Genomic DNA, 27984 nt, shown 5'->3' on the forward strand with positions numbered 1-27984 from the left:
GAAAAAGTTCCATCCACCACTAAGCTTTGGTAATACATTCACTTTGAGAGCCGTCTTTTTAAAGCGATCAGAAAACCGATATTTATTCAAGAAAATCTAAGTGCATAATACTACAAAAAAACCACAGCTCTTCTCGCGGGACTCGCTTGCTCTGCATGATGTCACCTGTTGCGTATATCCCAAACTGGAAGTCTTCCTGCAATAGCAATTACCGCAAGGAATGGAGCAGCAACAATGGAAGCCCGCCACTGCCGCAGATTATTCCACACAAAGTTGTGGACGGGCTACTCTTGCAGTCACATCTCATTACATTTTTTAAGCTACAAAGTGCAACACAATTTATTGTCTGTGTTACTGCAATATGTAGTGTCAGGTACAGTCGGGTTAGGCAGTTTGCTTTGTAGTGCTGCTGTACCAAAATAACCTAATTGCAAAGCTGCTTGCAAGTGAAAATCCCTTATACAATGATTATACTGCCTTGCTATCATTCTGAAAGGGCTATAAAAATACAGTACATTTTCTATTCTTCATACAATACATTTCCAGTGCTACAAATATGTTCTCCTTGTGTTCTTCAGTCATAGTTTTAAGTCGCTCAATAAAAAGACATTGAACCCTTATAGAAATAGGTAGCACATACAGTATTAGAATAATCAAAATAATAGAAACAAACCTTTTGCCAGTGTACAATTTCCCAGGCTCCATTCCGTAATACTGAAAAGATAAATCCAAAATCCTCAGAAAATGGACAAACAGCAGTGAGGAGAAATAAAACTCAACCGGTATATACGGAGCTAATGCCAGGTATTTAGTTACAGCGCACAAGTATATGACATAAGAAAATAGCTCCCAGAAATAAACCCCACCTTATAATCCAAACAGGAATTGTCACATTTTACACAATCTAAGGGAAAAAAAACAAAAAAAACACTTAAGCGTATGTTCACACGGCCTATTTTCAGACGTAATTCGGACGTTTTACGCCTCGAATTACGCCTGAAAAGACGGCTCCATTACGCCTGCAAACATCTGCCCATTGCTTGCCATGGGTTTTACGATGTTCTGTTCACACGAGGTGTAATTTTACGCGTCGATGTCAAAAGATGGCGCGTAAAAAGACTCCCGCATCAAAGAAGTGCAGGACACTTCTTTGGACGTTTTTGGAGCAGTTTTTCATTGACTCCATTGAAAAACAGCTCAAATTACGTCCGTAACGGATGCCGCAAAAAACGCGAGTACTTGCAAAAAGTTCTGAAATTGAGGAGTTTTTTTCGCCTGAAAACAGCTCCGTAATTTCAGACGTAATTTGTTAAGACGTGTGAACATACCCTAATAGTGAATGGTACAGTGGCCCAATAGATTGCTGGTCCTAGTTCGCACTGGGGCTAGAAGTTTAAATCTGACTCAGGTCAACTCCTGTATGGAGTCTGTGTTTTCTCCATGTTTAGCTAGGTTTTCCCACATTTCAAAAGGATACTGATGGGTTAATTTGTCTTTCTTGAAATTGGCCCTAGTATGTAGTATCGTCTGGGATACAGATTGTGAACCCCCACTTGTGAACGGGACTGATGTGCATTAAGTGAATCAATTCTCTATACGGTACTGCAAAATACTTTAAAGTTTTAGAAATAATGGGTAATAAGTAACTACTAAATATAAATGAGCAACAATTTAGATCAGTAAAAGTGAGTTTGACAATATAAGAATATCATTTAATTTTACAGGGTAAACGGTCTATGTATTAAACCAAGTCAAATCAAAGTGTGGCCTCAATCGCACATCCCAAATAGGATGCACATTAGCTACACGGACCATCATGCAGCCATAAACATTTGGGGCTGATGCCAGACAGTGTGGACTCGGACATGGGTAAGGTGCTCTATTTTTGAGCCATTTATATTTAGGCTTTATTTGCCTCCCTTGTTGTCTCAATATATACACCCATCAGTGTACTTTTTTTTATATGGGTGTATTTGGTTGCTGTGCCTGAACCCTTGCATTTAGTTATGATCAAAATGTGTCACTTATTTGTGGTCCACTTTTGCCCTTCCAATACTTATATAGTGTCATCTTTTTTTCATTTCCTGTGCTCTAAATTTGCACGCATCATTGTCTGGTATCTTCTCACACTGTGGCAATCATCTCTAACTTTTAATGTGTCTTTCGTTATTTGTTTCAATAAAATTTTCATCTTTTAATCAACTTTCGGTGTGTCAGACGCCGTCTCTTAGGTTAATATTGCATTAAGAGGGTATCTTCACCGCTACCACCATGCTTATGATGGGCTTGTAAGCCCTGCCCCCCCCCCTCCTTTCTATTTTCCCTTCCAGACATGATATATTATTAACATTTATCTATTTATTACTATTTTTGGGGATTGTAGGTTGGTTGGCTCTGCTCTTCTGGTGTTCTCCATATAGGCATAGTAGCCATAAACATTTGGCCTTAATGGCCAGAGCAAAAAAAGAATTATTTTGTAATGACAGATTTTAAAGAGTACACACACACACACACACACACACACACACACACACACACACACACACTTTTTTTTTTCTTCTTTCTTGAGGACCAGATGGGTCATTAATAGAATACCAGAAACACAACTAAAAAATGAAACATAATTTCTTTTGTAATTTAAGATTAGTTAAAAACAGACAAATTTATGCCACAAAATATTCCCCACTCTCTCGTATAGAACGATACAAATGTGTGCTTTGCCTAACCTACAGTATATCATTTCTATCACGACCGAGCATAAAGGTTTCCATTTTTTTCTAGCAGGCTTTTAGCCTTTAGATAGTACGCAGGATAGATAATGGGTGCAAAGCACGTGTGCAAAGAGATGAAATGTAGCTATAAGAGCAGATAGGTGGGGCTAGGGAGACAATACGAAGGGACAGGTAATTTTTGTGATTTTCATATATCATGTAATATGGACACATTATTAAATGGGTCTATGACGTCCATGCAAAATACGTCCATGTCACAGAGGATGGTCCCTGGTGGGTTAGGTGGGTTGGGGGAGGAGTTAGATTTATGCTTTTTTTCATAGGATTATTTTTTTATGGTTTGTAGAATAGTTTTTATTGCTTTTTTTGAACTTTTTTCCCACTGGGGATGGAGGAAGCTGGGATAAGATGATGTGTGTTATCCCACCATTTCTCTGCATGCAGATCACAGATAATAGTGATCTAATGCCTGCTGGTCACTAGACCACCAATAGCAGTGATTTGCATACAGCGGAATGATGGGAGGACACAGACCGTACTCTCCCCTATGTGACAGTTTAGAGGCCCATTAAGTCATTGCAACATCACGGCCATGAAAACAACGGAAGGAAGGGGCCCTGCATTTGGGTCCAAGTGCTAAACACAGCGCTTACTTTGAGCTTAGCCATTTTTTGTGACAGGGACCTAATTATTTCCGCTCCCCTCACTACAGGAGGATAGGCTAATCCATTGGGGCATCAGCAGCTGGAACGTAGATATACGTATTTTGTATGTCTAGGGGTTAATAGCTACGTTCACCTACACATTCATATATTTTTTTTTTACGAGGCACCCTTTCACTGGGGAGGAAATCAGTTGCGTTGAAATTGATGGGAGACAGACCACCCTCCGTGCCCCAATGGAAAACGTGACTAATGTTATAACATACAAAAATATTGTATTTAAAAAACACGGTTGCCCTCAGAAGTTCTGGAAAGTATGGGGGAAATGCTGTACATCACCGCTCGCAGTTGTTATGCTCAATGCGAACTATGACTTTATCCCAACACAATGCCAGAATTTATATTATGGTTTGTTTTGTTTTTATTAAGTCATTATCATATATTAGGTGGAACAGGATATATTAAGACTTCATCTGTATTTTGGACTTAATTTTTGTCATTAACCTGTGAGCACTGTGGTTTTTAGTTGTACGCGAGGTACACTTTCACATGTTTCATTCCTCAATAAAGCTATTTTTTTTTTAACATTAAGAAATGAAACAACTTTGCATATAGTCTTAATTACATTTTCCTATGGTTACCAAGGTGTACATAGCATTTAAGCATAGGGTATACAGCTCAAATGCAGACCTATGTATCTTCATGGCAACAGGCTATAAACAAACCCCGTGTAGTCTGATCCTGCATTTGTACCCTCTATCTGTTCCGTACTTCCTGCAAACCTAATAAAAAAATATATTAGCAAGAAGTAGAAGACAAACGGAAGGGAGTATGACTGCAGGATCAGACTACACAGAGCTGGCTTGTAGTCAGTTACCATGGTTACCAACGTACTGCAACAACAAAGTATATAAACTATAGTGACACCTAGCATGTCAGCTACGCCAACAATACTAGCATCTGTGTATTGAAAGTATGGAACGGACCAAAAGTCCTGAAACGTTGGCAAAACTGAATCGCAGGAAAGGAGGTACCCCTAAAGTGAACATGCCAATATGACCGTAAAACACTAGAGCAAACATTTATCTGATAATCCAAAGATTACCGTGTAGTAAATGACACCAGAATACAGCAGTTTTTCTGTAAATCTCATTAACAACTCCTCTATTTCTATGAAGGAAGCGGCTGTGTTTGTGTACAGGGAGGATGAGGTTGGATTAGGATACCCTTAGTAAGCTTCAGGGAACATTGCGTCTTCATAAAAACATACTCATGCTGTATGCCAGGAAATTCTTCTCTTGAAAATGAAACCAGCTAAAGTACGTACGTCATGATCTGGTCACAAGACCGGCCCCATAACCCGGGTACAATTTTTACCTTCCCTTTTCCCATCCCTTGGGTGAACTTGATGGACATGTGTCTTTTTTCAACCGTACAAACTATGTAACTATGCAGAATTGATCCAACTGAATGGAGGCAAATACTACAGAACCGTTACTTTACCTTGTGTAATTTTCTTGTTCACAAAATTGTCAGCTTTGTGCCGTTTCTGTAACAAAACAAAAACATTATTAATATTGATGATACTAGTAAAAATGATGCACGCAAAGACCTGATAATAAAGCATTATTTTTTGCATCAAGGGTTACAACTACAGCCATGTAATGCAATATGTACGGGCAATAAATCTGTAAACTACAGGACTACCTTCGAAGCATATTGGTGCATGGCAGAAGCTGCCTTATGACGTTATGATCTATACATTAGATGGGGGGTGAAGTATCAATATTGTCGCCTGAACAAACTGAAGCAGTAATTAAAACTGGAATGAGCTGTGGACTGTATTATTTAAAATGTCATAGAACACAACAATCGGCATAACTATAATCCATAGGACCCTATAAACAAAGTCAAGAATGCCCCCCCCCACCTCATGGATAGTGAATTGAACAGTGGTAACGCAAACACAAGCATACTGTAACTACTTTTATTTGAGCTGCAACCAAGGCATGGATAATAGTATCACATACACATACTTTAAGCTGGATAGCATATGTGGTCATCTGCCCATCACACGTATGAATTTGTTGGACTCTCCATTCCATAACCATGGGTGTTAATATGGGGTTGTGCCCCCTGTTGAAGCCATTATAGCCTTACAATTGATCCCAAAGATGTTGGATGTGGTTTAGGTCAGGGCTCTGTACCACTCAAGTTCCTCCACACAAAATTTGTCAAGCCATGTATTTATGGACCTCGCTCTGTGCACAGGGGTACAGTCATTGCCACAAAGATGGAAGCATACAATTGTCGACTATGTCTTGGTATGCTGTGGCATTAACATTACTCTTCACTGGAAATAAGGGGCCAAAACCCTGAAAAACAGCACCAGACCATTATGCCTATATTATATTATACCTCAATTAAATTGTACAGTAGGCACTATGGATTCTGGTAGGTAGCATTCTCCTGGCATCCACCAAACCTAGAGTTTGGTGGCATGCTTTACACCACTCCCACGACACTTTGAATTGCACATAATGATCATAGGCTTTTGTGCAGCTGCAACCATGGAAACCATTACATGAAGCCGCTGATGCACCACTCCTTTGCGGATGGAACATCCAGAGGCAGTTTGGAGCTCTATAGTAAATGATGCAACATAATAGGTGATTTTTACATGCCACACGATTCAGCACTCAGCGACCACTCAATAGACCCCTAATTAAGTTCAGACCCCAGAGCTTACTTACCGCTTCTGGGTCCTCTACCCCTCCAGGCCCCACTGCACACCGGGCCCTGATGCCGGCCAGCGTTGGTATGTTGTGTGCAACATTGCACAAGTCTTGACGGTGGCCAGCTTCAGGAACCAGGGCAGTGGCACCGGAGATCAAGAGGAGTGGGAAGTAAATGGTTCCGTGCGTTATCTTTTGGAAAGACAATAGATAAAAATCGGATTAAAAAAAAAAAAAAAAAAGGTGTGTGGTTTAGAGCCCCTTCCAAGTTTATTTCAGATCATTACAAACTGCCATACAATACATACACACAATTCTCCAAATAATCAATAAGCAACTGAGGATTTCTTCACTCGTAAATGCGAAGCATCTCTGGCCATTCAAAGATCAAAGGGATGGGGGCGTGGACAACTGCCGACAGGACCGGTCGCATGATTTAGGAGCTCCGCTTTCGGCCCCGATTTCCCTACATTTATCCTGCTGACATACCGCTACAATTCCTCACAGAGCCAGAAGATGACCTCGCCGACATAGAGAGTGTAACATGAATCGTACACGGCATTCCATGGCTGCAGAGAAGTTGAAGGAGTTTGCCCGCGCTGCTCCTCAAGATGGCGCCGACGCCTCTTCCTCCTTGCCGCCTCCCCCACCAGAGAGCGCACAACCAGAGGCTCAGCCTGCCCCTGAGCCAAAACGAACGCTGGCACAGGTATCAACCAGGCTCCTGGACGCTATACAGCTCTCCACCTCTTCCCTGACAGGAAAGATCGCTGAAGTAAAGTCGGATGTGGGTCTCCTCAGACAGGACCTGCAGAACTTAAGGGACCGGGTGAGGGAGACGGAGGACCGCATTTCTGGGCTAGAAGATAAAGTGGCGCCACAGACAGGGAAGCTGGCACAGCTAGATAGAGTGGCTACTCAATGGCTACAGCGAGCAGACGACTTGGAAAATCGCCTGAGACGCAATAATATACGGATCCTTGGGCTCCCAGAGCGCTGTGAAGGCAGAGACCCCAGTTCCTTTATTGAAACCTGGTTTAAAGAAATTCTACCGAATGCTGTATTATCGCCGTCTTATACCATTGAAAGGGCGCATTGTGTACCTGGCAGACCACCGCCGCCTGGCGCCCCACCGAGACCCCTGCTAGCACGCTTGCTCAGCAGTCGGGACCAGGACGCTATCCTGCAAGCTGCCCGTACGCATGGAGAAATCCGATTCCAGAATACCACTATCCTGCTCTTTCCGGATTTTTCTGCGGCTTTACAGAAAACGAGGGCTTCATTTGTACAAGTCAAGAAACGGTTGCGAGATCATCAAATTCTTTATTCAATGGCGTTTCCAGCGCGATTGCGAGTTATACACCAAGACAAGACGGTTTTCTTCAACACACCGTTGGAAGCGGATGAATGGTTGTCTTCCCTGGGACGCTCTCCTCAAAGATAGAACTGGAGACTGCAACAATATATGGAACTGTTCACCGTGAACACTTTGTTACACCTGCCTTCCTGCACGGGATCTCGTTTTGGATGTCCAGATGAGTATTAGTCTATCTTATCCTGAAATGGTGTTCTCATGCAAGTTTTGCCTTATATCATTCTTGTAATTTCTTATATGCAAAGTTCTGAGAGAAGAATTGCAGAACATGTAGTAATACCGTTGTTTATTATTATATTGATGTAATGGGCGCTGTAAGGCAGATGACTATAAAGGGTATTACTCTCTGTACACATGACCTCTCAAGTTAAGTTGATAATTTGCATAATGGGCGGGTGGAAGCTGGCTTATCTTTTCTAGAAAAACAGTATGCAATGTTTGTAGTTAGCGGACAATTACCCGCGAAATTGGGAATCACAATGCCGGTTCCTTTTATCTCAATTGTGCTTTCTTCTTTTTCCTTTGTTCTTGCTCACCTGTATTAGTCATCTGATATATAGGTGATCCCCCGTTTTGCCTCAATTATCACTTTTGTGATAATAAAAAAGCGTAGCAATCAGTGCATAGCATTGGTTGTTCTATATTTGTTATTGCTGATAACCTGACTGTTTTGCTCCATATCTCAACTGAAAGCATTTATCATTGTTCTCTTACTGGTATATTCTTAGCAATTGAAGTATTATGACATTATCTATTCTTTCTGTGAATGTGAGGGGTCTGGGAGACTCCCATAAGAGGAACATGACTTTTTCATTTATCCGGCAGCAAGGTCCGCAGATAATATGCCTTCAAGAAACACATCTTATACAATCTACCGCCAGCTGCTTAAATAGAACATGGATTCAGTGGTCGGCACACTCTACACACAGTACATATTCCAGAGGGGTTTCCATTTTGATACATAGATCACTCAGATGGGAACCGGGTGTGGTGCAGACGGACAAGGAGGGCAGGTCAATTTTCGTGCACGCATGGATTGAAGGTCAGCAGTTCGTACTGATTGGGCTTTATCTTCCTCCTCCGGCCTCCATGAATGTGTTATATGAGGCGGCTAAATTTGCATCCCAATTTCCGGCAGCTGGGGTGATTGATATGTATGGGAGACTTCAACCTTCTTCTAGATCCCTCCACAGACAAGTTTTATCCTGGACCTGTCCCTGGGCATCTACCCGGGTCTACTCCGCTGGCTGGATTCTTGGGGGAGATGGGTTGGATAGATATGTGGAGACAGCGCTATCCCAATGGCCGCAAATACACATGCTTCACACCTGGGAGAAACTCGCTATCCAGGATTGATTATGAGTGTAGTAACGCCAAAACTTACGGCATGCTAGAAGTTCTCTCTCATTTACCCAGAGCAATGTCAGATCACTCGCCTATAATAGTAAAGCTCAATCTACGACCCCATCACCTATATAGAGGGCCTAGGAAGGTTCATCCATTCTGGCTTAAAGTATTTGGGGATCAGGACCGCATCCCGGATCAATTGACAGTGTTCTTTGCAGAAAATCTTCCCTTTGACAACCACTCAGCCTTATGGGATGCACTGAAAGCATACCTGCGTGGGTGTTTGCAGTCCTCGATCTCCTACCACAAAAGGCAGGCCTCTGGGGTGGAACAGCTGCTGGCAGCTGAATGTACAACTTTGGAAGCCGCATTTATAGAGGACCACACTCCGTTAAACCAACAGACGTGGCTACAGAGAGGCAGGGAATATGTTCATCTCCTTCAGGAAAAAACGAAGCGTCGCATATTCTTCTCCAACCAGAAATACTGTGAACTAGGTAATCAATCCAGCAGTCTGCTGGCACACATGATTCATAGTAATTCGACCTCGCCAGCAATATTGCGTATTCACTCCGTGACAGGGGAAGTGGTACACGACAATGAGCGGATTATGTCTCGTTTCGCTGAATTCTACAAAGAACTCTACGAATCTAAAATACAGGTGTCTCCACAGAACATCAGGGATTACCTGTTGGACATGGATATTCCACAATTAACGGAGTCGCAGAGGGAGTTTATGGAAGCCCCTATTACGCTACCTGAACTATCGGAAGCTTTGACCACCATGGCAAAGGGCAAAGCCTCGGGCCCTGATGGACTCCCCCTGGAGGTATACACTAAATATCAGTAGCAACTCCTACCACAATTACTAGAAATACTGAATGCCTCCTTTGGAAAAGTAACTCTGCCAGCCTCAATGTATGATGCGACTATAATTCTACTTCTGAAGCCGGATAAAACACCAATGGATTGCGGATCTTACAGGCCCATATCTCTACTCAACACAGATTACAAACTGCTGACTAAAGTACTGGCACTTAGACTAAACTTCGTCATCTCTGATATTATTCACCCGGATCAATCTGGGTTCATCCCTGGGAGGAGTACGTCTGATAACCTGAGGAGAGTCCAGACGGTGGCGCAGATAGGCGAGCGTAACAAAAATGACTGGGCCCTGGCCTCCTTGGATGCCGCTAAGGCTTTTGACTCTGTGGAATGGACCTACTTAGCTAGTGTTCTGTTTAGTTTTGGATTTGGCCCTGCATTTTTGTCATGGATACAGATAATTTACAAGTATCCCAGGGCTAATATAGCGCTGAATGGCCTCGCATCTACCTCCTTTGACCTAGGTAGGGGAACTAGGCAGGGTTGCCCCCTGTCACCCCTGCTCTTTGCACTGGCAATGGAACCATTGGCAATACTCATCAGATCAGACCCGGAAGTAAAAGGGGTCCCACACAAGACGGGTGAGGACCGTATTGCACTGTACGCAGATGATATTAGGTTATTTGTTTCGCAGATACAGTCTTCCCTCCCGAGAATGATGCATCTTATCAACACCTTTGGAGATTACTCTTGACTTCGCATTAACTGGTCCAAATCGACCATCTTGTTTTTACAGCCTGGGGAAACGCAGTTGGCGGGCTCCACGAGAGAAGGACTTGCTGTAGTTGACCAATTTAAATACCTGGGTATACTCATTACCAGAAAGGCGGCACTCTCCCTACAACTCAATGTGTATCCTCTATTATCCATTGCCAGAGAAAAGTTTAAGATATGGGCGGCCCTCCCATTGTCGGTCATGGGACGAATTAATCTGATTAAAATGGTGATACTTCCTAAGAGTCTTTATATTCTACAACATATATTCACTCCTATACCAAAGTCCTTCTTCCGGCAACTGGAGTCTCTCATCATTTCCTTTATATGGGGAAGGTCTAGGTCAAAACTGGCCTTACAGAAGTTACAAAGACCGAAGGAGATGGCTGGTATTGCTCTCCCGGACATTTATCTATACTATCTGGCCGGCCAACTCAAATACCTAGGCACCTGGACGCAAGCCAAACGCCCCCCGGGCCTTGAGGGTATGTTACTGGACTATTCTGCACATAAGTCATTGTGGCCGGTGCTGTTCCATCAGGAAGTGCCAAGATCCTCTTTACTGCCTGTCTGTCGAGTGGCAAGGGAAGTCTGGAAAGTGGCTATGACTATCTCGAGTTCTTCAGACATCCCCGCGGAAACTCCTCTGTGGCATAACACGGTGTTGGAATCCTTCGTAAAGTTCCCAGATGCCGCATACTGGATGGATGCAGGTGTCACAGTGCTCGGAGACGTCTATGAAAATAATATCCTTCTGTCTTTCGAACAAATGCAAGAAAAATTTTGGCTTCCTCGGCAACATTTCTTCAGATATCTGCAGATGCGTCACCTCCTTGCTGAGCAGTTTCCGAGACAGCGTCAACCCATCTCCTCCTACCCACTCATCGGGGTGGTCCGGTCACAGGGCCCCAGAGGTCTGATCTCTACCATTTACGCTCACTTGATTGAACAGAAGGCTAATGCGACTCCGCTGCCGATTATTTCCAGGTGGTCTCAACTAATCCCTTCTTTGACAGAGGACACCATTGAAGACCTACTACAATCACACTTACATGTGTCACCTGCTGCTAATAATAAGCTCATCCAGCTGTACTATATCCATCAGGCGTATCTGACGCCTCAGCGCCTATTTCAAATGAAATACATACCAGAACCGGCTTGCCCAAAATGTTCACATGCCCCAGCTGACTTCTGGCATATGGTATGGATGTGCCCACACCTCCGCTCTTACTGGTCAGAGATTATCGGTTTCCTCAACTTAATGCTACCTTTTCCTGTTGAAGGGACTCCAGAATTGTGTCTATTTGGAATACTGGAGGAAGACATATGGTCCCGTCATACCAAAATATTTCTGCAGGAGACCCTTTTCTTGGCCCGCAAAGGCATTTCTATGAGATGGATGGATCGCCGACCTCCTAAGGTTGCAGTATGGAAGCAGATGGTTAATTCCACGATATCATATGAACGTATCATTTTTAAACATAGAGATCGGCCGGACAACTTCCATAAGATATGGGACATATGGTGCAACAGCACTGAGACAACGTACACCCCGAGGGAACTAGAGATGGCAGTGGATGCGAGGAGGGGAGGGAGGAGACGATAGGCAGGTAGGGATGAGACGGATAACGTAGTGGATCTCCCGGACCTCTTACATATAAACATATTGTATGGACATTATACAGTTGTGAAAATGTAAAGTGAATGGATGTACTATCTGTGAATTTTTATTATGCCTCTTTTGAGTAGTGAAGTAAACGGGATGGCAATATTGTTGAGATTTGTACAGCACCTGCGAGTGCTTAGTTGTATTGATTGGGACGCTGTTGTCCTTTACATTTGTTTTTTTATACTTCATAATGTGATAAAACAAACTCACTTTTCAATAAAAACAAGTTTAAAAAAAAAAAGATCAAAGGGATGTTGCACAAAAATCCATACATCAATCGAAAGGTCATCTACTAAATAAACGGTGTTATGCACACGCACAAACGAACAAGCCAGGCAGCAGAACACAGCCGCTCTCATCATATATCGATTATGTGAGGAGCGTGTAGGAAGAATCTAAGTAATTCAGAACAGTATTCACACCACAGTAGGGGAATACGACTGAATAGAAGCTTCACAAACCCAACCGCTGATAATGACCAGTGCTAGGCACATTATACGTTTACATGTAAGTATTGATCCGGCAATAAAGAAACGTCCATGAAATGTACAGCAATGACAAACACAGCATTACATTGGGTACCATGCAGCGCGAGAAAATCAATAAAATGATGTATGTAATATCGATTACTGTAAATGTCAGACGCTATAGGACCACAGCCTGCCTTGCTGATGCCTACGTATCTTGAAGGAACAATCAAGAAATGAAAGAGCGAAAAATGTAATCAATATACTAAAACATTAAGTCCGAGTACAGATGTCAGACTGTGCAATGGAGCGGAGCAGCCCAAGTCCCCTCCACCATTTCACATGTACCAGCACTGCAGCGAGGAGACCAAACAGAGGTCTCCTGGGACACATATACCCACCAGCCCTGGCACACTCATGGCAACGCTTCCATGGTCCGCAGCCGGTCTCTGTACACGACATCGCTGTAGGCCGGGTGTACAATGACCGTCAGAGGACTAGCGAAGCATTGCAACAGGGGAGAGGAGTAGAATGTTTTTATTTGAAACTTATATATGCGCTTGAAAAAGGTCCCATAGCAGGACAGAAACGTTGCGGTCGTGTTGGCTGAATAAACCACTCTTTTGGATTACTCTGGTGTGCTGTGGGATTTCTTCTCTTTATACTTATAATCCGTGGATCAGGATTACCCGCTTGTACCCATTCACATGGTGGATTCTGGACATTGAGTGCTGCTCATTTGCATATATATGATGCAAATCCTCAGCAAAATCTGCAAGTGCAGAGAAGTTAAAAAAAATATATACATATATAACACTTATTTGCACTTGTAGATTTTGCTGAGGATTCGCGGCAAAATCTGCAACGATAGGATTTGATTGCAGATTTATTCTTCTCCAATTAATTCAATGGAAAAATCACGCAAAAATTCCGCTACGTGTCATCTTAACCTTAAAATACAATCTGCAGGCCAGCATTGCACCGGATGTTAAGCTGCAGCATACGGATGTCACCGTTTGCAGTCAAGATTAGGTTACTGGTTAATTGTGCAATTTGGTTTGAGTAAGCATTCAGGAAAAGTACTAGAATAACATAGCTCCATCCTCTCCTACCTACTGTAATAATGTTTATAGAGCTGGCATGTATGCAAACAAAAAAAACAAAAAACAGAAAAAGAGTCCACTTACACAATAGATATACATGGAGTTTAATCGTTGCAGACAGTATACAACTAACATAAAAGGCATTAAAGAATATTGGCATAGAACATATATAAAAAACAAAAGCCTGGCAAGCATTATTTTGAGAACGCCGCACTTCAACGTCACTGCAATTGTAGAATATTTCTGCACTATGGAAAGGAAAAATGATACATTTTACCTAAAGAGGACTGTATTCGTTGTAGTAAATAAAGCTGAAGTGACAGCATTAGATGTGCTCTGATTACTTAATACGTACCTTCGCCGCAATAGTACGTCGCTGGCCGCTCATTGCAGCGTACCTTCGCCGTACTATTGCGGAGAAGGAATAAACTGTCACTATGTGAAATCACATAGTGACATAACAGCGGTGGCAGCTGTCATTGACAGCTAACCGTCTCTGCTACCGGCCTGGGGACCAATTAGCAGTCCCCAATGCCGGCGATTGCTGTGATTGGTCAGTCTCTGAAGACTGACCAATCACAGCCGTCTGTGACGTCGTCTGCAGGAGAAAGCTCCTGTCACTTTCTCTGATCTCATTTCTGTGAGATCCGTGAGGAGATCAGAGAAAGCGGTGTAAAAAAAACCACTATTTTTATTAACCCCTTCCCGAAAATGGGCGTATAGTAACGCCCTGAGGATGAAGCGGGCACAGGAGCTGTGCTCGCTCCATCTTCATCGGATGTCGGCTGTAATATACAGCCGACATCTCACTGCAACTACAGCGATCACTGTCCTCTCCGATCGCTGTAGTTTAACCCCTTAAATGCCGCTGTCAATAGCGACAGCGGCATTTAAGTGATTGATACAGAGGGAGGGGGCTCCCTCTGCACCCCATTGCCCCCCCCCCCGTGAAAAATCGTGGGGTTCTGATGGTTGCAATGGCAACCAGGAAGCCTAGCAACGGCTTCCTGGTTGCCAGGTACAGGAGCCTATTAGGTCCTGCCCAAGGCAGGACGTAATAGGCTCAACTGTCAGTTGTAAAGTGACCGTTACAATACACTGCACTACATCAGTACATACAGAAGTAGTGCAGTGTATTGTGCAGGGGATCAGAAGATCAGATCTGCCAGTCCCCTAGTATGTGTAAAATAAAAAGTGAAAAAAAAAGTACAAAAAAAGTTTTAGATAAATAAATAAATAAAAGTTTTACGTAATAAAAACAATAATCGCCTTGTTTCCCTGATCAAGCCCTTTATAATTAGAAAAAAAATGAAAAAAAAGACAAAAACTAGACATAATAGGTATCGCCGCGTTCGTATTGGCCTGACCTAAAAAAATATCATATTATTTATCCCGCACGGTGAACACCGTAAAAAAAAATACCATAAAAAACAATGGCAGAATTTCCTTTTTTGGTCACGTTGTTTCCAAAAAAATGGAATAAAAAGTGATCAAAGTCGCGCGTAGCCAAACATGGTACCAATAAAAACTACAGTGTGTCACGCAAAAAAAAAGCCCTCACAAAGCTCAGTCGACAAATGGAATAAAAACTGATCAAATTATCGCATGTACCCCAAAATGATACTAATAAAAATGACAGCTCGTCCCATGAAAATCAAGCACTCACATAGCTCGTCAACAGAAAAATAAAAAGTTATGACTCTTGGAACGCAATAATGCAAAACGACGGCCCAGACTAATTTATATGTGCAGCAGTTCTTCACCTAAATCCCCACGTCATCATTTGCAGCCCCCACTGGTAGACCCTGTAAATGCAGTGGAAACTATGACATTTTGGGGTCTGTGCTACATATGGGGCTAGTGAAGAAGTCAAAGATTAGGCAATACTGGAGTGCGGATGTTTTGTACAATACCATGGACGCCCTTTAGAAGTGCGACTCCTGCACCCAATAATCCGGCCTGTGCATGAAGGATTGGTTCAAAGCGTACGTCACTATCCATGGATCATTTTATTATTCATTTTCCCCATTATTACATCATCCTATTACCTGTTACACTCCGCCCAGCTTACCTATACCCTGATGTACTCCGCACAGCTTACATATACCCTGATGTACCCGCACATATTACATATACCCTGATGTACTCCACATAGCTTACATACACCCTGATGTACCCCTCACATATTACATATACCCTGATGTACTCCGCCCAGTTTACATATACCCTGATGCACTCCGCCCAGCTTACATATACCCTGATGTACTCTGCCCAGCTTACATATGCCCCCACATTATAAACTGAAACACCAGTAAAACACTAAACAAAACTACTACCAAGCAAAATCTGCGCACCAAAAGCCAAATGGCGCTCCTTCTGGGCCTGGCAGTGTGCCCAAACAGAAGTTTATGACCACATATGGGGTATTACCGTACTCTGGAGAACCGCTTAACAATTTATGGGGCGTATGTCTCCAGTGGTACAAGCTGGGCACAACACATTGGGCACTGAAATAGAATATCTGTGGAAAATTTCAATTTTCAATCTGCAACATCCACTGTGCACTAATTTCTGCAAAACCTTTGGTGGTCAAAATGCTCACTACACTTCTAGATTAATTCCTTGAGGGGTGTAGTTTCCTAAATGGGGTCACTTCTCGGGAGTTTTCACTGTACTGGTACCTCACCGCAATGCAACATGGCGTCAAAAACAAATTTTGTAAAATCTCCACTCCAAAAACGAAATTGCACTTTTTCCGTTTAGACCCTTGCCGTATGTCCAAATAGCCGTTTACAACCACATATGGGGTATTTCCGTACTCAGGAGAAATTGTGTAACACATTTTGGGGTGTCTTTTCTCCTGTATTCCTTGTGGAAATGAAAAATTCTGATCTAAATCTACAGGTTATTGGAAAAAAAAATTTTTTTTCATTTTCACGGACCAATTCTAATAAAACCTATAAAACACCTGAGGGCTCAAAATGCTCACTACACCTCTAATTTAATTCTTTCAGGGGTATAGTCTCCAAACTGGGATCACATCTGGGGAATTTCTACTGTACTGGCACTTCAGGGACTCTGCAAATTCGACATGGCCCCCAGAAACCAATTCAGCAAAATCTGAGCTGCAAAATCCAAATGGTGCTCCGCCCCCTCGGAGCCCTGCCGTGGGTCCAAACAGCAGTTTATTACCACATATGGGGTATTACCGTAATCAGGAGAAATTGCTTTACAAATGTTGAGGTGCTTTTTCTCCTTTATTCCTTATAAAAATTAGAAAATTCTGGGTTTTTTTCCCAAAAAAAAGTCTCTTTTCATCTTCACAGACCAATTCCAATAAATTCAGCAAAAAACCTGTGGGGTCAAAATGCTAACTATACCACTAGAAAAATTCCTTGAGTGGTATAGTTTCCAAAATGGGGTCACTTTTGGGGGGATTCCACTGTTTAGGTCCCTCCAGGGCGTTGCAAACGTGACACGGCACCGAAAACCATTCCAGTAAAATCAGAGCTCCAAAATCCAAATGGGGGTCCTTCCCTTCTGAGCCCTGCTGTGGGTCCAAACAGCAGTTTATTACCACATATGGGGTATTTCCGTAATCGGGAGAAATTGCTTTACAAATGTTGGGGTGCTTTCTCTCCTTTATTTCTTGCAAAAATTAGAAATTAAGTTTTTCCAGAAAAAAAGTAGATTTTCATTTTCACAGACTAATTCCAGAAAATGTAGCAAAATACCTGTGGGGTCAAAATGCTAACTATACCCCTAGATAAATTCCCTGAGGGGTGTAGTTTAAAAAATGGGGGTCACTTTTGGGGGTTTCCACTGTTTTGGCACCACAAGACCTCTTCAAACCTGACATGGTGCCTAAAATATATTCTGAAAAAAGGAGGCCCCAAAATCCAAGAGGTGCTCCTTTGCTTCGGAGGCCTATGTTTCAGTCCATTAGCGCACTAGGGCCACATGTGGGATATTTCTAAAAACTGCAGAATCTGGGCAATAAATATTGAGTTGCGTTTCTCAGGTAAAACCTTCTGTGGTATAGAATTTTTTTTATTACATATGAATTTTGTAAAAAAATGAAATTTGAAAATTTCAGCTCTACTTTCCTTCAATTCCTTTAAAACGCCTAAAGGGTTGAAACACTTTCTGAATGCTGTTTTGGATACTTTGAGGGGTGCAGTTTTCAAAATGGGGTGTTTTATGGGGGTTTCTAATATATAGGGCACTCAAAACCACTTCAGAACTGAACTCGTCCCTGAAAAAATAGCTTTTTGAAATTTTCTTAAAAATATGAGAAATTTCTGCTAAAGTTCTAAGTCTTGTAACGTCCTAGAAAAATAAAAGGATGTTCAAAAAACGATGCAAACATAAAGTAGACATATGGGAAATGTTAGCTAGTAACTATTTTGTGTGGTATTACTATCCGTTTTACAAGCAGATACATTTAAAATTGGAAAAATCATAATTTCTTCATATTTTCTCTAAATTTTGGTGTTTTTCACAAATAAGCAATGAATTTATCGACCACATTTTTGCACTAACCTAAAGTACAATATGTCACGAGAAAACAATCTCAGAATCAATTGGATAGGTAAAAGCATTCCAGAGTTATTACCACAAAGTGACACGTCAGATCTGAAAAAATGGGTCTGGTCCTCAAGGCCAAAATGAGCTGGGTACTCAAGTGGTTAAGATATGGTCCCCAAGTGGTGTTCTCAGCAAACTAGTTAGAACTTATACAGTGAAGGAAATAAGTATTTGATCCCTTGCTGATTTTGTAAATTTGCCCACTGTCAAAGACATGAACAGTCTAGAATTTTTAGGCTAGGTTAATTTTACCAGTGAGAGAGATTATATATAAAAAAAAAAAAAGAAAAAAAATCACGTAGTCAAAATTATATATATTTATTTGCATTGGGCACAGAGAAATAAGTATTTGATCCCCTACCAACCATTAAGAGTTCAGGCTCCTCCAGACCAGTTACACGCCCCAAATCAACTTGGTGCCTGCATTAAAGACAGCTGTCTTACATGGTCACCTGTATAAAAGACTCCTGTCCACAGACTCAATTAATCAGTCTGACTCCAACCTCTACAACATGGGCAAGACCAAAGAGCTTTCTAAGGATGTCAGGGACAAGATCATAGACCTGCACAAGGCTGGAATGGGCTACAAAACCATAAGTAAGACACTGGGTGAGAAGGAGACAACTGTTGATGCAATAGTAAGAAAATGGAAGACATACAAAATGACTGTCAATCGACATCGATCTGGGGCTCCATGCAAAATCTCACCTCGTGGGATATCCTTGATCCTGAGGAAGGTGAGAGTTCAGCCGAAAACTACACGGGGGGAACTTGTTAATGATCTCAAGGCAGCTGGGACCACAGTCACCAAGAAAACCATTGGTAACACATTACGCCGTAATGGATTAAAATCCTGCAGTGCCCGCAAGGTCCCCCTGCTCAAGAAGGCACATGTACAGGCCCGTCTGAAGTTTGCAAATGAACATCTGGATGATTCTGAGAGTGATTGGGAGAAGGTGCTGTGGTCAGATGAGACTAAAATTGAGCTCTTTGGCATTAACTCAACTCGCCGTGTTTGGAGGAAGAGAAATGCTGCCTATGACCCAAAGAACACCGTCCACACTGTCAAGCATGGAGGTGGAAACATTATGTTTTGGGGGTGTTTCTCTGCTAAGGGCACAGGACTATTTCACCGCATCAATGGGAGAATGGATGGAGCCATGTACCGTCAAATCCTGAGTGACAACCTCCTTCCCTCCACCAGGACATTAAAAATGGCTCGTGGCTGGGTCTTCCAGCACGACAATGACCCGAAACATACAGCCAAGGCAACAAAGGAGTGGCTCAAAAAGAAGCACATTAAAGAAGCTCTGTCACCAGATTCTCAAACCCCTATCTCCTATTGAATGTGATCGGCGCTGCAATGTAGATAACAGTAACTTTTTTTTTTTTTTAAACGTTAATTTTTGGCCAAGTTATGAGCTATTTTATATATATGCAAATGAGCATTGACATGGACAACTAGGCGTTTTTTTTTTCGTTATGTCCAACTGGGCGTGATACGAGACCCAGTAGCCAAGATCAAACCGGGTCAATGCCCACCGGGAGTCCTGCACAGGTTCTTGCTATCCAGCAGCAAATGAGATGGGGCCAACCAGGACTGGGTCCCCTCTTTTAAAGGACATCACAGCTAAAAATCAATAGCAATGGTGTGTTTAACAGTATAGGCAATATTAGAAAAAATATATTATATATGCACTATATATATATATATATATATATATATATATATATATAATAAAAACATCCACCAAGGAGGAGGACAATAAACATACGATATAAGGAAATTTACAAACGGTCACAGGCCTTTCATTTTAATCCTTTTTTTTTTTAAAGTAGTATTGCCATTTACCTAGTCTGGCAAATTTATCAGTATAATAATCAAATAAAAGACAAAAGAGTACATTAATAAATCAGTACGACAGTGCAAGAGCAGTCTTAGGGGAACATTCACAAGAAGACAAAGATCTCCTCCTGGACGCCCAAGCAGGTTCTCGTCTACCTGGCAGAAAAAGATGTGATTCCCAAAAGAATTATTTTTCTGCTGCGGCTACCCAAGTTTAATTCATTACGTGAAGTTATAAAGTACAATTTTTAACAATAAAATCAGAGAGAACACTGCTCTGAATTCATCTGGCAGGTTGTTATGCTGCCCTGTCTGAAGGCAGCATAAAATAGTGACAGACACGCTATTTCAGCAACCTGTCACTTAGTAATGTTCAGTAGTTTTGGAGAATTTACATGTTATATCTGTGGCGCTTGTCTAGCTCTGCGGCACTTGAGTCTAATGATATGCACACTACCCCGCCAATTTCCTGATTACTGTGAATAGGAAGAAATGTGTCAATCCGCGGCTGGAGGAGCATGAATATCATTGGACTGAAGTGATGCAGCACCTGACGAGGGCCCAAATGAAACATGTAAATTCTCCAGAACGACTGAACATGACTGACTAAGTAACAGACCGCCGAAAACAGCACATCTGTCACACTGTCTGAGGGCAGAATAAAAACTGGACAGATCCTCTATAAGACAACAACGGGACTCCTAAAAATCAGGTTCAGGCCAGAAACTCAAACCTATTTATATACGGACACTACGTGTAATGTTGTGGGGGAGTCACTTGTAGAATCTGGTCGAGAAGACCATGGTAGAATAGCGGTAATTGGGAGATTCAATGTTTGTTCTGAGTGAATATTTACTAAGCAAACTCCGTCACAAATTGCTCCAAAAAGGTGAAGTATGTGGCATGCGCCAAATGTATTGTGTCTTAGACACTTTGACCGTTATGAAAAAAAGGCTCCTTGTAGAAGAGGATATGTATCGTTGAGCTCTACCCAGTTTCTCCTGAGACCACTGAGGGACTATGTTTACTAAGTATGTGCACCATTTTTTTCCCCACAAAATTGGTGTACATTTATACCAGCCATGGGGTGGGGGAAAGGAAGAGAAAGGTTGCTCACCCAACCCATGGCACACACTTGATTGACCAACACAGAGATGGTAATGCTTTATGTAAAATGTAGCTGTGCCCCTTCTGTATTTGCCAATAAGGACCTGGGATTTCCTGCATATGGGGGGGGGGGGGGGGGGGAGAAGGGACAACAGTCCCTGGAGCTTAAATACATTGTGTGTTCAGTGTCCCGCAGCAAACTCATTATGGAGAGCCCTGCTATATTAAAGGGGTTGTCAGGGCACTGGACGATTTTTCATACGGATTACCTATCTACAGGATAGATCATCAGTATATGATCGTGGGGAGTGAACACCCAGACTCTGCATCGATCAGCTGCATCGATCAGCTGCCCAGAAAGCAGATGGCTCCAGTCACAGTGCAGTGGCGATGCTACAGTACTGCAGCTCTGCTCCTATACAAGTGAACGGCCGTTAAGCAGCGTATGAAGCCATCTGCTTCCAGCACTGGACACTGCAAAAAAATCCAGTACCTGGAGGCAGCCGGAATAGCTGATCGGTTCGGGGTCTAGGTGTCGGAACCCCACCAATCATACACTTATGACCTGTGGATAGGTCATCAGTATGAATAATCGCCCAGTGTCTGGACAATCCCTTTAATCTCCACATTCAGCAAGAGGCTTGAGAACCACTAGATGGAGAACACTGCTTTAGATGAGATTAAGGAAAAGAGTATAAAATGTGCCTTTGTAATGTAGAGTAATATAGTTAGCAAGGCAGAAGAAAAAAAATAAAAAAAAAATATATTTACACCAATCTAGTTCACCCTATTATCCTGTAGCGTTAATCCAGAAAAGTTAAAACCACCATCATAAGATAGTATAACAAGAATACATTCCAACTCCAGCCATCAAGTACAGAAATGATTTAATACTTACCACATCTTCAATGATTTCCTTGACAGCAGCAACAGCTAAAATAAATAACAGTGGAACCAAAGTTGTATATCGACCAGTTGGAGAAACATCAGGAATTTGCTGAAAAACACAAACACAATACATGAGTTAAAGCAATATTCTAGTCACTGGATTCATATTTGATTTAATTCACTGCTGCTGCATATTAACTCTTTATAATATATGGTTATTTAACCTCAGCTATTACCTAGGTGTCCTACCCCCTCTGGCTGCCAGGTTTATTCTTTGTTAAATTTAGGTTACCATTGACAACCATTGTGTGGCCACTGCCCAGTTTAGCCTCCTGATATGGCATTTGCCAGGCTTATTATTGGAAACCCTAGTATATTTTGAGAAACTGATTTTTTTACATTACCCTGCATAGCTGGCAATACGAATTTCAAAAATTCTGGTATTCTAAGATATTTAAATGGCTCGTCTGGGATAGACAAAAAAATGGACAAAGTGGTTGAAAAGCCATCAAATATTAAGCTTAACTTCCCTGTTAAATCCATCATTGCTCCAGCGCTACCACTATGGTGTTTGCCATCAGCCTCTGTTTACTGAGCTGCAGCGATGAAGTCACGTTGAAGCACTTGACCGCTGCAGGCAATCACTGGCCTCAGAAGTGGCTGCAGAGGTCAGGTGCAGTACAGTAACAATGGAGCGGAAATTAACAGGTAAGGTATGCTTTTATTATTTGATGTCATTTCTCCCCCTTTGCCCGTTTTTTGGTGATCCCGGACAACCCATTTAAAGGCTATTGACAGCTTTTGTTTTCTATTCTATAAAATGCTTTGTTTGAGAGAAAAAAACTTTTGTAATTTACGCTTATTAAAAAAATTAATTCACCATTTCACTTCTGCAGCTTCTATGTATCACAATACATAGAAGCTGTAGAATCCCGTTCTTAGCCAAAGACCAGCAATCTTCTAAGCTCAGTTCTGATCAAGTCAAAGTTGATTAACTCTGTCTCTATCACAACTGAGCATAGAAGATGGCTCAACAGAACATTGCATTATCTAAAGGAAAGGCCCCCCCTAAAGGCTATGTACATTTTTTTTGGGGGGGGGGGGGGTTATTGTTTATTTGCTTGTAATTTACAAAATTAAAGTTAACTTTTTAAAAAGTTTATTAAAATTTCCCTACAATTTTTCTACTGTAGAGTCTGTGAAACTCTTTCAGCTAACTGGTTGTCCTGCGGTTTCGGACATAAATCCGACAGCACACTGCTCCGGAATTTTATCTACTATTTCTTCACTCCCTCTTCTCGCAGTGTTAGAGATTGCAGCAGGGAGGGAAAGGAGGCTGTACAGGGAAGATCAGAGTGTGCAGAAGGAGGGGAGCATCGAAGATCACTAAGTCTTTCAGTAACTGTGTGCTCTCTTCCCTACCTTCACTCTAAGTAGGGCGTGAATCACACCGGCTGTATCTGTGTAAACTCACACTTTGCAGTCGGAGGGAGGGGGAAAAAAATAAATCACACACTTCTCAGTGTGTGTGGGCACAAGGGAGAAGAGATCCTTCATGGGCTGTAGAAGAAGGCAGAACAGGAATAAAGCTGTGCTTATACATGAGAGCTAGTGAATGCAGCATCATCCTGGAAACAGCACTCACATGAACCTTTTATAACAGAGTGATATGTTGATATGAGAAAAGACTGAAACTAGTGGCAGGTTGCAAACTGAACATCAGGGAGTCTGAAAATAAATGAAGGAATGGTGATCTTAGCGTGAAAAATTATTTTTTTTTCAACTTCAGGTAATTATTAAAACACAAAAAAATTATTTCTTTCAATGTTAAAAAGGTGTCCATAGCTATGGAGCCCAGAGACCGTGTCGTTTTCTGGGATTGGAGTATACGGAAGAAAAGGACTACTACAAAGAAGAGGTAAGAGATTTCCTACTTATTGCAAGGTGGTGCAGATTAGTTTGGACTATGCTTATTAGACCACTCCAAGACAATGCTGGATTTGTCACTTAGTGTTTTTGTTGTGTTTTGCATCTGGACACTCAAAATATCTGTTTAGTCAATGCAAGTCATACTATAAGCGGTGGTGTGAAGCATTTAAAACAGCATGAAAAGCTATTTGCAAGCAGCTTGAAGAATGTCTATTTTATTCATTTCTAAGACTGAAGGGAAAACATTTACAGTTCCCGTGGCAGTAGATCCTGTAATTGCATTTTAATGGACTATGCAATCAAGAAAGGATATAATCACTTAAAAGGGTTGTCCAGGAAAAAAATTAATTCTAAAAAGTGTCCCCCAGCCTTGGTTTGCCTTCCCTAATACCCCCTATTAAACTTCTAACCAGTTTCTGTTCGATCTCCATTGTCACTGTTGCGGTTTCTGTTTATTTACATCCTTTGCTTCCGGTCCTGGCTGTTTCCTGTCTTGTAACCCACCATACCCATGATCCCCTACTGCATCTGCCACGCCCCTATATTCTTCACAGGATGTTGCAAACAGTAATTAGGCTAAGCGATAGGATATTGTCCATAGGAGGAGGAGGGAGCGTGGAGGACAAGATGTGTTAAGGAAAAGACAAGACGGCCAGGCAGTGCGGGAACTACGAGTGTGAAGAAGGCTGAGGAGGCGTGGATGACGAGATAGGAGGGGCGTGTACTAAGATTGATGACGCTCCGTGTCTTTGCTCAGCCAGCACTTGCTGCTGTGTAAAGACACGGCGCGTCATCAACTACATCTACAGGCGGCGGGACCACAGGAGGTGGAGCTCTGAAGAGCTCATGAAACATCCGCCAGGTACCTCACAGGAAATGAAAAATTAACCCTTGGTGCGGTCACATGACGGCAGATCAGAACAGGAGAACGCTGGCACAGGTAAGTGGACACTATATTAGAAAGGTTTTTAAATATGACTAATTAAGTTAAAATTTAAATAAAATTTATTCCCGGACAACCCCTTTAAAGCAGTGTGATTTTCAAGATTTTACAAGAAAATGGTCTATGTTATAACCATGTGCTGCCTGGACTGGACATCAACTGATCAATAAAATAATGCCAAATGGCACTGTCCATGTAGACTTTCTGATTTTATCTACTTATTAAAGAGAATCTGCCATGGAGACAGACCTCTTTATTACATGCTCTAATAACACTAGGCGAGCAAAAGCACAACTGAAGTCCTGATCCGGAAGGCATAAAGAAGTGTGCGCTGTATATAAAACAGCGCATCCCTTGGATGACTGAACGTGAAGGATCACCCGGCTGGTTCTCACAAAAGAAGTAATGGAGCCGGTCAGGGACATAGCTGTAAGGGGAGCAGGGGTAGCAGTCACAACTATTGCATGAGGGAGCCCAAGGGACACATGGGAAAACACCAGTATTATAAATGGCACATTTAGATTTAGGGCCCTGTTGAAGCTCCAGGGCCCCAGTTAAAAATCTTTAAGTTACACCTCTCAGTCTCCTGGTCCATCAGATTAGAGGGATGTATTGTTTTACATACTGCCTCCCAATAAGGACTTTAGGATGTTGGGGCTTATGGCTGTACATAGTGTTATTAAAAAAGCACTCCAGCAATTTTTTATGTATACCGGTTTTGGTTGATACACAGAAACACGGTCGACGCGCGTTATGCCTGTGGCCTCGTCAGGGACCACCAGCCAACATCTGTGTACATCCTCCATTTTCCCTCCTTAGACTTCTCCACCATGCCTAACAGTATGCATTCAGCTTTCCAGTACAGTTATGAGATTCTGATATGTACTTTATCTCTCGCTTTACCCTAGCTACACCTGAACAATGTGCTTAGGGATTACACTGTGCTCTTTGTTCCTATTATCATTCAACTCAGCACACCTTTGACTTGGTATCACAGACTGGGTGCACATTTTTTTATGGTGTATAGATAGTATGGGTTCTAGATAGTGTACTTGGGTCATCATTTATTTTTTCTTATACTTTAGCACATTGATATGATACCTTTATGGATGGTCATGTGCATCCATTAGCACCTTGTATTTTTGGTGTATTTTATGTATACATTTTATATTATATAACTAACATTCTATATACACTCAGCCTGGTATCCCAGGTCATTGGTGTGACTGTTGTCTGATGTATATGAACAATTTGTTGTATGCATATTTCGCTGCCATATTACTTTTGTCCAGATATGTTAGAACTGATATCAGTGACATATTTATATGTATGTATGTATGTATGTATGTATGTATACGACCAAATCCTAATACACACATATATATATATATATATATATATACATATACATAAACATACATACATACATATATATCCAAAAAATAAATCCTCCAGCACTCCAATGATCAAGATAAGATCGGGACTACTTGCTGGCACCCGTTTATAAAAGGACTCCTTGCCTGGGTGAGTGCTGCTGCCTTTTTTGCGGATATATATATATATATATCTCTTGAGAAAGGTCCTGTGAGAAGATTAAAGCGTAAGCTATTGGACATGGAATAATAAACCACATCTTTATTTGAAATCAACCTTTGGAGTGCTGCGATCATTTTTGCATATATCTATAGGGACGTTTGGATCGAGGTCAGGACCACATAGCACCCACCATTTCACTACGAAGTGCTGCTTTTTTTTCTACCTGAAAATATATTAATTAGGATTTGGTCATAGTTCTGGATATGGAGGTGTACTGTTTTTGTGTCTTTGGATAATTTTTCCATCTTGTCCCGTTTGCTCTCTCACCTTTTTAACTGTTTGATACGATTGTTATTTGGATGTACATCGTAATAAAGATATAATTTATATATCTGTTGGGCGCTCTGTTTATTGGTTCGTATGTCGATTTTGAAACCTTCCCAATTATGCCTCGAGCTTTGCAGTGACAGAGGGGGCGGAGTCTCATCACACTGAGTCCTACGTGCAGTGTGATCAGTGACATAGAATTTATGTATCCTAACTGCGAAGTCTCAGTGTATCCATGTGATGCAGCTTCACACTGTTCTCCTCCACCTACTGCTAGTAGATTTTTCTGTCAGCTCTAACAAGCAGGAGACCGGGAGGAGCAGCATCTCATCGAAATACACTGGATTCTGTGCACAGTACACAGATATTCTAGACAGGCAGTGTGACTCAGGGAGTTTTAGAACTTTGCAGCTAATCGTTGTACGGCCTCACATATTATATCACTGCACTTCTGGTCCCATAGACAGGGCAGAAATGCTCTCTTCAGCAGCACTAACAGTATGGTTAGACATACAGAGAAACAAGGAGGATGAAGGTAGGACAACAGCTCTCAGAGCTGCCAGGAGGTTTTGATAAGAGATTATGCAATCCTCTAGTTCACATGAAGTCATCTACACAGGAGAAATTACCTGCAGTCTACACACGAGTGTATGGTGAAATTTGATGGTCAGACTAAGTTCACATGACCCAGCTTCCCATAATGAAAGGGATAAAAACTGCATGCAACTGAGCGGGGAAGAAACAAATGACACGGCTAGAATATTGCTGGTGAGTTAGAATGAGATGTTGAAAGGAAAAAAAAATAAAATAAATAGCTGGAGTGCTTCTTTAAGGCATCTGATACAAGTCTTAAATAGCTTGTCCAGGCACGGGACATCAGTATATGATCGTGGGGGGGTTCGACAACCAGACACCACATCGATCAGCTGCTCTGGTTGCCTCAGGGCAACAGATGTCCATTCTAGAAGCAGATGGCACCAGTCACCGCATAGCAGGTACTGCTAGTAAATAGAAGCAGGGTTGCAGTTCTGCAGCACGGCCGCTATGCAGTGTACGAAGACATCTGCTTCCGGCACTGAACAATACAAAACATCCGGTGCCCGGAAGCAGCCGGCACAGCTGATCGATGCGG

At 42.0% G+C, this 27984-nt stretch overlaps 1 protein-coding gene across 8 annotated transcripts in view; it reads right to left on the bottom strand.

Annotated features, from left to right (window-relative positions):
* ATP8A1 (ATPase phospholipid transporting 8A1) overlaps positions 1 to 27984 on the bottom strand; it is a 219830-nt gene that overhangs the window by 146209 nt on the left and 45637 nt on the right. For 5 of the 8 annotated variants that reach the window (XM_075859460.1, XM_075859464.1, XM_075859449.1 and 2 more), the window contains exons 5-7: positions 22128 to 22226; positions 4898 to 4943; positions 674 to 714 (exon numbers count right to left, since the gene is read on the bottom strand). In XM_075859460.1, coding sequence (XP_075715575.1) covers positions 674 to 714; positions 4898 to 4943; positions 22128 to 22226 — 186 coding nt within the window. Of the gene's footprint in view, positions 1 to 673; positions 715 to 4897; positions 4944 to 5812; positions 5910 to 22127; positions 22227 to 27984 lie in introns of those variants that run through there. The other 3 variants (XM_075859487.1, XM_075859477.1, XM_075859482.1) reach the window with 2 other exon arrangements.

The sequence above is a fragment of the Rhinoderma darwinii genome, chromosome 1 (assembly GCF_050947455.1).
Source record: "Rhinoderma darwinii isolate aRhiDar2 chromosome 1, aRhiDar2.hap1, whole genome shotgun sequence".
In the NCBI taxonomy this organism is placed as follows: domain Eukaryota; kingdom Metazoa; phylum Chordata; class Amphibia; order Anura; family Rhinodermatidae; genus Rhinoderma; species Rhinoderma darwinii.